Source organism: Lactuca virosa, chromosome 3, assembly GCF_052849685.1.
Source record: "Lactuca virosa cultivar CGN04683 chromosome 3, Lactuca_virosa_CGN04683_v6, whole genome shotgun sequence".
Lineage (NCBI taxonomy): Eukaryota > Viridiplantae > Streptophyta > Magnoliopsida > Asterales > Asteraceae > Lactuca > Lactuca virosa.
In genome coordinates, this window is record NC_136428.1 from 419,769,612 (window position 1) to 419,779,235 (window position 9,624).

A 9,624-nucleotide genomic window follows, 5' to 3' on the forward strand; every position below is an offset into this window, starting at 1 on the left:
AGATATAATTTCATATGAATTTAACGGGAAGAACTTTAAGAGAGTTATCAAAATGACCAATAGTGAAACAAAATTCAAACCGAAAGGACAAGTAGCAGGGTAGAACATAAACACTAAAAGTAAGAGGCCGGAACCAAAATTTCGAAAGGAAACCATATAACAAGTTATATATAACCTATATATAAAATTAAAATTTAATAACTTACGAAATCATGTAAATGGTTACGATATAAATCAAGTAAAGTCTTAATATAATTATAATACAGTATGTTTTTAAAACAAAAACTAGTATACTAAGGGAAGCCCATTAACAGAATCACTTTAATAAGCCCAAACAAATCAATAACTACAATTATCATCTCTTTTTGGCGTTTAGGCCTTAGGGTCTTTGGGAATTGGGAGGCAGCGAACGGGTGTTAAAGAAAGGGAGACGATGCAAATTGGAGCGACCTTTGCAAATCATTGAATTTTAGGAATGATGTATATCTCAAATCACCTTCTCTGAAAAATCGCAAATAGATAGCTCATGAACAATGTGCGACGTGGTGAAACAAAATCGGCACATAAGGACCATCTATGAAAAAAAAGGGAAAAATTTATACCAAAAGGGTCATTCGTGAAATAATGTAACTAATGTAAAATCCATAGAAGTTCACAAACTGATGAAGATCGTGTTATCCTGAATTTTTTTTGGAAAGAATCCGGTGAAATAGGAAGGAAGATATTCCTATACATTTACCTAATTACCCTTCAAACGAATATATAAACATCGGTAATCCTCATCTCCGCTGCACAACAAATCAACAAATTGATCCAAGCCGCTGCACCACCATGTCCTCCAAGCCTTTGTTTTCGTCTCTGCCAAGTACAGGTAATTCTTCTTCTTTCTCTTTTGTTCCCAAGCACATATTTGTTTTGTTACAACTTCTCTTCTTATTTTAGAACCCATGCCATGTAAAATACACTGAACAAGAATCGAAATTTATATAAACTTAACCATCTTACTTCCTATTCTTAATAAAGAACAAAAAACTTTGATCTGTGGGTGCTTAAGCTTAACATGAACTGATCATGATTCACTTGAAACATGTTTACCTCTTTCAAAATCACATCACCATTCGAATAAAGATCCAACAGGCTACTTCACGTACCTTTTGCTAATAATGTAGAGAAGCAACAGGTTATTTATTCGATCCCTAAATATGTAGAAAAACGAAAGTTGATTACTAGGGAAATATGTTAGAGTAAGTTTGCTGTTTGCCCCTAAATACAAAGAAAAAGTTTTTGGTTTGTGTCTTACTTTTGTTTTGTCTTGTCTCTTTTGGTTTGTGCTTTGCAAGATAAGAATGACTATTAGTTTCATGTACTTTCAACCATACTTAATTTAATGTCGATTACTCAACATTTGCAATTGATTATGCAAAATACCATCTATCTCTTGAGATAAAAACCATATCAAACTTACCCAACTTTGATTGATTTCCTTTTCTTTCTATTTCCTATTTCTTTCAATTGAAATAAAAATAAACTAAAAGAGAGAGCATATTCATCAGGCCTTGAGTTGTTGCTAATTTACCATAGACAAAGAAATACAACACATGATGTCGATATACCTGAACAGAGTAGAAAATTTAATTTTAGTGTTAATGTATTGGATTGTCTCTATGAAGTGCATGCATAGAATAGTTTTAAGAAGACATGTGAAAGCTGGTATAATTAAAAACATTCCACAATGGATTATCTAATTAAGAACTCTATCTCACACCACCTTTACTTGATGCTACATAAATTACAACTTATGTAAACACATCATGTAATAGATAAATGACTAAAACCAATGTAACAATTTCCTTATGGTATTAATTATCAAAAGTTTAGAAAAACATAAAATAAAATTACATCAAGGGTATAATTATAAACTTGTAACTTTCTTTCCTTTTTTTTTCACCTGGGGAACATATAAAATGCTTATTTTCTTTTCTTTTCTTTCTAACTCATGAGCAGGAAAATTCATTATATCTTTCCTTTCCGTTCCCCTCCCTTTCTTTTCTCTCCTTATTCTCCTTCCCTTCTTTTCTTTCCTTTATTAAACTGGGAACAACACAAACGCAAAACCACACCATGTGGCTGATCTACAATTTCCAACTACTAATATTGTTAAGAGCATTTATCACCTCTAGACTATATATTAACCATGTGACTTCAATACCCATTTCATTCTTGTGTTTGTTTTCTGGTTTTTCTTGTAATATTTTATTAAATTCGATTGAAAAGGTTAGCGTCTATATATGCATGCATGTTTGTCTCTTGTTTCCAAGTGTTGTACCTATTGTAAAATTTGCATTTAGTAAGATGGCAAACATTTAATTTTCTATTGCAAGTGTAGGAAGGGCTACAACAAGGAGTATGACTAGAAACCAAAATCATAATGATAATGATGATGATGATGCGTCCTCATCTAGCAAGAAGAGGAAGAGATTCAAGACTTGTGACAATGGTGGTGGGGAACATTGGTCGGATCTTAACCATCATATGCTTTGTATAGTTATGATGCAACCACTAGTACAAAAGCACATATCTTATCATCAAATGGATCCTAATGAAACTTTTCAAGGCGGTCTTGTTGATATGGTTAGTCTTCAAAAACTTGTTTATATATATATATATATATATATATATATATATATATATATATATATATATATATATATATATATATTGTGTGTGTATTGTATGTATATAATTATATCTAAGTACTAATGTTTTATGATCATTTTTAGTTATCTGCGAATCCACAACAAATTGATATAAATGCTTCCGATGAATTAGAAGCAAGTACATTTGTTGATCCTGATGTGGAACTTGCCATGACCAAAATAGAGAAAAAAAGTTTTAAAATTCAACCATATGTTTTTCGAATATTAGAGTTGTTTGGGGATAGACATGGCATCGATATTTTTTCACCCCAAGGGATGTATCCCGGCATTGTTAAACTTGGCATCCCATTAACGGAGGTGTTACAACTATTCTTAAGGGGTTGGCTCGATGTTAGCATATTACATTGGTTTGCAATGTAAGTATTATAGTTTTAATATGGTACAATAACATTTCAGATATAAATAAATTTACTAACTTTATATAAATATATAAGACATTTTTTTAGGTCGCCCAATTCTAAATGTGCTTTCTTTGATCCTGACTGCATCAAAGAATTAGATTGCCGGTTAAAAGAGACGGCCGTTATTGAGCACATCAAAGAAATATGCTCGTTTCATGTAAACAAAACATATTTTCTTGCTCCATATTTACAGAGGTAATATTTTTTTTCCATAATACATACAATACATATATACATTACACATACATGCTTAATTGTTCTATAATTTCTATTATTGTAGTGAACATTGGGTGCTTTTTATCCTTTGTCCGAATAGCGGATCCGCGTATATTCTTGATTCCTTAAATGGTGAAAAGACAAAGGATAACTACCTCCTTCCATCTATAATTGATAAAATTTTCCCTAATACATTTAAATGGATAATGGGAAAGGTATGTTTTCTATTTCTTTTTTATCAATTTATTTTAAGATGTTTAAAATAATTAATTATGAATTTAAATGCAGTGCAACAAGCAAAGAAAAAACTGGGAATGTGGATATATGGTGATAAAACATATGCGTGAGTTTGTTGAGACCATTCAACATAATTTTGAAGATACAGTAAGTACTTTGTATATATTTAAGATATCAAAATTTAATAATATATTTGTATACGTATATATAATTTGTTTATTTGTTGCAGATTTGGAGAAACAAAAAGATTGTTGCGGCTAACGAACTTGAAAATACAGTCTTAAAAATAATACCGCATTTAGTTAACGAGGTGAACGAGAGCCAAAAATGAACTCGGAAAGAAGCGTTCAACAATTAATGATATTCAAACATTTCTATAGAATTAGCTTCTTTTTTATTTTAAATTGATATAGTAACTAAATGGTAAATTAAATATTATACATTTAAATTAGAAATTGTTGGCTTTTTGTATAATGTTGTGTTTCTGTTTAGTAGTGCGACTTTGTTTAATAATGCGTTTTTTTAATGGTGGGTTTAGTTATTAATGATGCGTTTTTTATATAATGGTGCCTTTTATTTTAATGGTGTTGTATTGTATTTGGTGGAATCGCAAAAAAAAAAAAAAAAATCAAGATAATTTTTAAAGCAATGGTTTTTTATACGGTTTGGTAACCATACTAATTAATGAAATTAACCGCACTATTAAATGACTTTTGTACTAGTAAACCGAGAGTTATTGATTATCTTTTATTCAACATAGTTTGCAAGTCATGGAGATCACTTGCAATCTCTAACATGGATACATTCATGTGTTCTAAACCACCCATGACCTTGCATATCTGTTAGAGTGGTTGTAATATATGAGCTTATTATTTAGAGGAATGTTTGTAATATCATAGCCTATTATTTAGAGGACTTTTAAGGAAGAAATTTCAACTCCATTATTCCCTTTGTTGTTGTGGCCTGTGTTGGATTATCTTGTAGCTATGATTCTTTTTAGGAGGACAACACATGCCTTTTTGCTTATGAAGCCTCTCACAAGACACATACTTTATTTCACTAATGTCCCAGTCCATTACCTCCTCACATTAATAACCGTTTTGTTATCCGAAACGTCAAGGCTATCCTTGTCTTTTTACTTTCAATAGGTGAGTGGGCGTTTCTTGTAATGCAGAAGACCTCTAAGCAAATATGGTTTTCTACAATACACGTGATATGCTAAAACTGATAGAATTGGAAAAACAAGTAATTTTACCACAAACATGTGGTACTTCCCCATGAATATGTTGATGTCACAAATAAGTGACAGAGGTGTAAGCTTCTATCTTTGTTTTAATAATGAACAATAGAACTTTTAGAATGTTTTTAAGATGTTAAGAACCACCATTGCTAGATGCAGACAATTTGGTTCTCACTCACCTTTTTGCTTCATTGTGGTGGACATAGCTGTCATTTATATTTTGTTTATATGTGAATTTATTCCCTTTTAAAGTGTATAGATTACAACATACTAACCAAAAGCCAAAAACAAACAGAAAAAGAAAATAAGAAATATCCTATAATGACCGGTTAAAAATGGTCTAATTTGTGATAAAAGAAAATGTATTAAAAGTCAACATCTCCTTTCCAAGCTTTAAGGGAATCAAAGTACAGTAGAGACAGACGTACACATATACCTTTATAGTGAAACATCTATGACGATCAAGAACGTACTTGATAATCTCTGAACTTTTTGGTAACACTTGACGAATTGAACCTTCAATTAAACTACAATGTGGGATGGTGTTTGTTGGATGTTGTAATGACACTCTCTTTGGAACCCTAATATACTATTATCTCATCTAGATATGTTTGCGCGTTTGGTATTAGGTCTAGTTTCCATGTAAGTATTTTAATATGAATTTAGAGGAAACCGGTAATACGGATTATTGCTGATCATAATGGTATTTTTTGAAGACTTAGCATAGAAAAAAAGTGACTAAATTAATGTGTGAAAAATATACACTACAAGAAAACTGGCCTTAATAGGTAAGGGGGAAATTAATGGGGAAATGAAATCCCCAAAAATTAGAAAACCCCGCCTTATTCTCCTATTCTTTCGTTTCTACATTCCTAACCCCCATTCTCTTTTCCATGGTTTGGCCTAATGAAGCTATGCGAATTCCATGAGCTATCATTGTGAAATGTGGAATGATGGATCTTTGGGACAAATGGGAGCTAGGGTTCCGATTACAGTGCTTTGGTTGTATGAAAACATCGTCTCTCAAGTTAAAACACCGAAGAAAGAAGGCATCACTGCTATACCGATATGATCAATTTTTCTCTTCTCCCTTAGTTGAACAGCAACGTGTATGTTAGATTTTACCATATCTAAAATCGATTTGCAATGAGTCATGGATGTATCTGACTTTGAAAATCGGTTTCAGATTTGGAACCGAATCGGTTTGTAAGAAGTATGGAACCAATCATGGAACCAGGAAGATGGAGAAGATGATTGAACTCGAATTTGGTTCCACTTCATTGATCATCAAGCTTTGGTTCCAGAATCGAAGGTAATTACGATTTGATTTTTTTCTTCTTTGTATTTCTCGACAGATTAGGACGCACACTAACAAGAGAAATAAGTGATTTCTCCTTACTTACTTCTTCCCTCATCTGTTATCTACTTGTTGGTGGGATTTCTATCAATTTTAAGTTTAATTTAAGGTGAACTGATCAAGTGCAACTGAGGTGTTTGATGAAATGTTCGAGTGAGGCTGGACAATAATTTCTTTCATTTTTAGGTTGTGTAAAGATGGAGGTGGTAAGATGGGTAAGGATGGAACCAATAATATTTCACATACTCTGAATTGCAGGTTCCCTAATACATTCATATTTAGGTGCTTTTTTTTTTCTTTTGGGTGGGGGAAACTAACTTTTTTCTTGACTTATTTAACTTGTGAATTGCAAAATTTGGTATTATTTGTTATACTAATGCAGATGGTCTGAGGTAGAAACTTGTTGTAAAAAGTTGGTAGCAACAAGAAAACAGATGTCTATTATGCAAGCACCTAACATTCTTGTTATTCAACTCAATGTAATATCAATGGCCATTGTTTTATAATGTTTTCTTTTAGTATCAAGAAGGTGGTGGATAATTAAGCTGTTCATTTGGTTGGATAGAGGCTTGAGGGAATATTTGAATGGGAAGATTGACAAATCAATTGCTTTTGAGGAAGTATTAGTTCTTTCAAGCTTCACGTGCAAAACAAGCCAGGTATGTAGTGCTACTTTACTCTTATTCTTAAGTTTGTTGTATTGGGTTGCCTTGACTTGAAAAAATGACTTTTCTGTCAGAATAAATTTATTTATTGCTCCAAGGCACACCCTAAATAGACATAAAACCATAACAAAAAGTAGACAAGAGAATTTGATAAGGGTGTATTACATGAAATGACTGTTTATATTTCAAAAGCTTTACCTGTGGTATGCTATTTAATAAAATATTATCTTATATAAAGTATTATTTATACTGAGTTATAGTTATTATTTTACGTGAAAATAATAAATGAAGAATTAGTATCCTTGGATAAAGACATCTATAATGTTTACTTTATTTTTATTTATTTATTTATTTTTTTGACATTTTTTGTTAATACTGAATTGTTGTGTGACTGTGATCATATCAATTTACCGATAATGATTTAGTCTCGATAAACTATATGCTAATATATTTTCAAAGCTTCTTTTGTATTAAATGTTAATTTTAACATAAAATAATAAAAAATCTATTTAATACATATACAACTTTAAATTCCAATTGTTCTTCATTCTAACTGCAACATGACTTGTTCCATTAGCTGCTTTTGTATGAGTGATGACATCTTATTTGTCCACCACCCACCCTATCAATCATAACAATTAACTTCCAAATTAATTAGAATATAAATATCATAATTTTCGACAACAACTCCAAACCAGTGAGCTAAAAAGGTATCCAGAAACACGTGAGCCTTTAGAACAACTTGAAGATGCATTGAGAAGATCTTACATTTTAGTCAATAGTTGTCAAGATCGAAGCTATCTTTACTTACTTACATTTTAGTCAATATTGACAGTTCGGGAATCTGTCATCCAGCAGCTGGGGTTGTGTTTGCGGGACTTCAGCAGTGTGAGGTGAGTTACCTTCCAATAGAAGTTGGTCTAAGGCCACAATGCCGACCCACTAGTAGGAGTTGTTTGTTAGATGATTGTCTTTGTGATAATTATCTGGTATGCCATTATCTGTTACGTTTGTGTGCTGGGATGCTCTGTGATACATGTTAGTAGTAGTAGGGGTGAAATAGTCCCCGGATACCAGTTGAAAGATACCGAAGGGGTCGTCAGAACCCATGTATGCCTAGCAGTATGTTATGTTACGTTATTATGTGGTAGTGGTAGGGGGTGAAATAGTCACTGGTTACCGGTTGAAAGATACCGAAGAGGAGGTCAGCTCCCGGATACCCGTTGAAAGATACCGAAGGGGTAGGTAGGGCACCCAGATATGCCTGACAATATATTTATGTATGTTATGCTATGTTATTATGTGGTAGTGGTAGGGGGTGAAATAGTCCACGTTATCCGGTTGAAACGGACCGAAGGGGAGGCCAGCACCCAGATATGCTAGGCAGTTATCCGGTTGAAAGAGACCGAAGGGGAGGCCAGCACCCAGATATGCTAGGCAGTTATCCGGTTGAAATAGACCGAAGGGGAGGCCGGCACCCAGATATGATTGACTATGTATGTTACTGTATGGTATATGGTATGATGGGGGAACCCACTAAGCTTCGTGCTTATGATTTACAGTTTTGTTTTAGGTACTCGTTTTCAAAGGAAAGGAGTTGGCTTGATCGCAGCGCATCACACTATGTTTTCCGCACACGAGATCTTTGGGATTACACTCTGATATGGTTTTATGATAATATATTTTGATTATTGACACTTTGGTTTTGACATGAGATATTATCATGAATGTTTTTATACCGTTGGTTTTATACAATAACTTAATTAAAATGAAATTTTTGGTCTTGAATCTTTGGGATGTTACAATTTTAAGATTTTATCTTCTAATTGAAAAACAAGATTATTGAAGTAATTCTAACTTTTTTTACCATTCAAGAATATCTCAACTGTGATGAAGTGAAAGGTCATACCATATCTAAGTTAGTAACGCCGACTCGGATCATCATGCCAGTAGTAAATATGATCTTTTTGGTACTTCTTATATTTATTTATTAATATGAATGTACATCGAATTTACTATGATTTATGATTTATAAATGAAAATTTTTAGGTGTCCTTTGTATTAAAAGTTGGGTGTTACATATTTAGTCACAAAAATATTGTTTTTTAGAGTTTAAACACAATGATTTAAGAAAACCACGACGAAAAGTATTGTCGTAATGGAGCATTTTTTCCAATAACTCTGGCTATAAACTCTTTCTAGACACACAACTGTTTTTTGATATTGATTATTGTTCCTTTAACGGTCAAATGAATTTTTTTCACTGCGTATTTTCAATTATTTAGTAACAAAATGATTATTTATTGAGACCCTACACATTGACTTAAGAAAACCATTGCTAGAAGTGTTTTAAAGACACACGATTGTTTTTTTAAACTATTTTTATCCGATAAATTACTATCACATGAATTTTCTTAATAATGACCATTACCATCTTTCAGACATACAAATTATCATTTGAAGAAGTATGAGGAGCCATGGAGAGGGTAGAACAAGAAACGATAAATGGAGAAGAAGCATGTAACACCTATTGTTCAAGTATTTTCCTTTTTTGACCCTTGTATATGAAATTTGTTCTAAAATCGGTCCCTTGGTCATTTAGAGGAAAACGTGCCTTTTGTTAAGTACATTAGGTGTACACTTATGTATGTTGGGCGTACGTAGCAAAAACCCAAACCCCAAATTTTAGGGTTTGAACCCTATTTAAGCATCATTAACTCATTTAGACCCCTTCATTCACAAGCCTACATCCCTATTTTCGTCCATATTAAAACCTAATCTCCATTTGTGG

At 32.4% G+C, this 9,624-nt stretch overlaps 1 protein-coding gene and 1 long non-coding RNA gene across 7 annotated transcripts; both read left to right on the forward strand.

Annotated features, from left to right (window-relative positions):
- The first annotated feature begins 416 nt into the window (after positions 1-416).
- Positions 417-3,987, forward strand: LOC145163214 (uncharacterized). 2 transcript variants are annotated; one of them, XM_079082069.1, is made up of 7 exons: positions 417-871; positions 2,387-2,631; positions 2,781-3,073; positions 3,152-3,313; positions 3,399-3,549; positions 3,623-3,718; positions 3,801-3,987. In XM_079082069.1, the coding sequence occupies exons 1-7, from the start codon at positions 832-834 to the stop codon at positions 3,900-3,902; spliced, it is 1,089 nt and encodes a 362-aa protein (XP_078938195.1). In that variant the 5' UTR covers positions 417-831; the 3' UTR covers positions 3,903-3,987. The 2 variants fall into 2 exon arrangements, with proteins under 2 accessions (XP_078938195.1, XP_078938196.1); XM_079082070.1 differs by having other exon boundaries at positions 3,164-3,313.
- A 1,625-nt stretch (positions 3,988-5,612) lies between these two features.
- Positions 5,613-8,621, forward strand: LOC145163215 (uncharacterized). 5 transcript variants are annotated; one of them, XR_013739648.1, is made up of 5 exons: positions 5,613-5,920; positions 5,998-6,647; positions 6,734-6,827; positions 7,669-8,329; positions 8,407-8,621. It is a non-coding gene; the product is annotated as an uncharacterized LOC145163215 (long non-coding RNA). The 5 variants fall into 5 exon arrangements; XR_013739647.1 differs by having other exon boundaries at positions 5,998-6,123; positions 6,551-6,827; XR_013739650.1 differs by having other exon boundaries at positions 5,998-6,123; positions 6,688-6,827.
- The last annotated feature ends 1,003 nt before the right edge of the window (positions 8,622-9,624 follow it).

What these genes read in the sequence shown, in the direction of transcription:
- LOC145163214 (XM_079082069.1), top strand. Translation starts at nt 832, where the DNA reads ATGTCCTCCAAGCCTTTGTTTTCGTCTCTGCCAAGTACAG. An exon ending in TTCGTCTCTGCCAAGTACAG is followed by an intron (nt 872 to 2,386) that starts GTAATTCTTCTT and finishes TTGCAAGTGTAG; the next exon opens with GAAGGGCTACAACAAGGAGT. An exon ending in AAGGCGGTCTTGTTGATATG is followed by an intron (nt 2,632 to 2,780) that starts GTTAGTCTTCAA and finishes GATCATTTTTAG; the next exon opens with TTATCTGCGAATCCACAACA.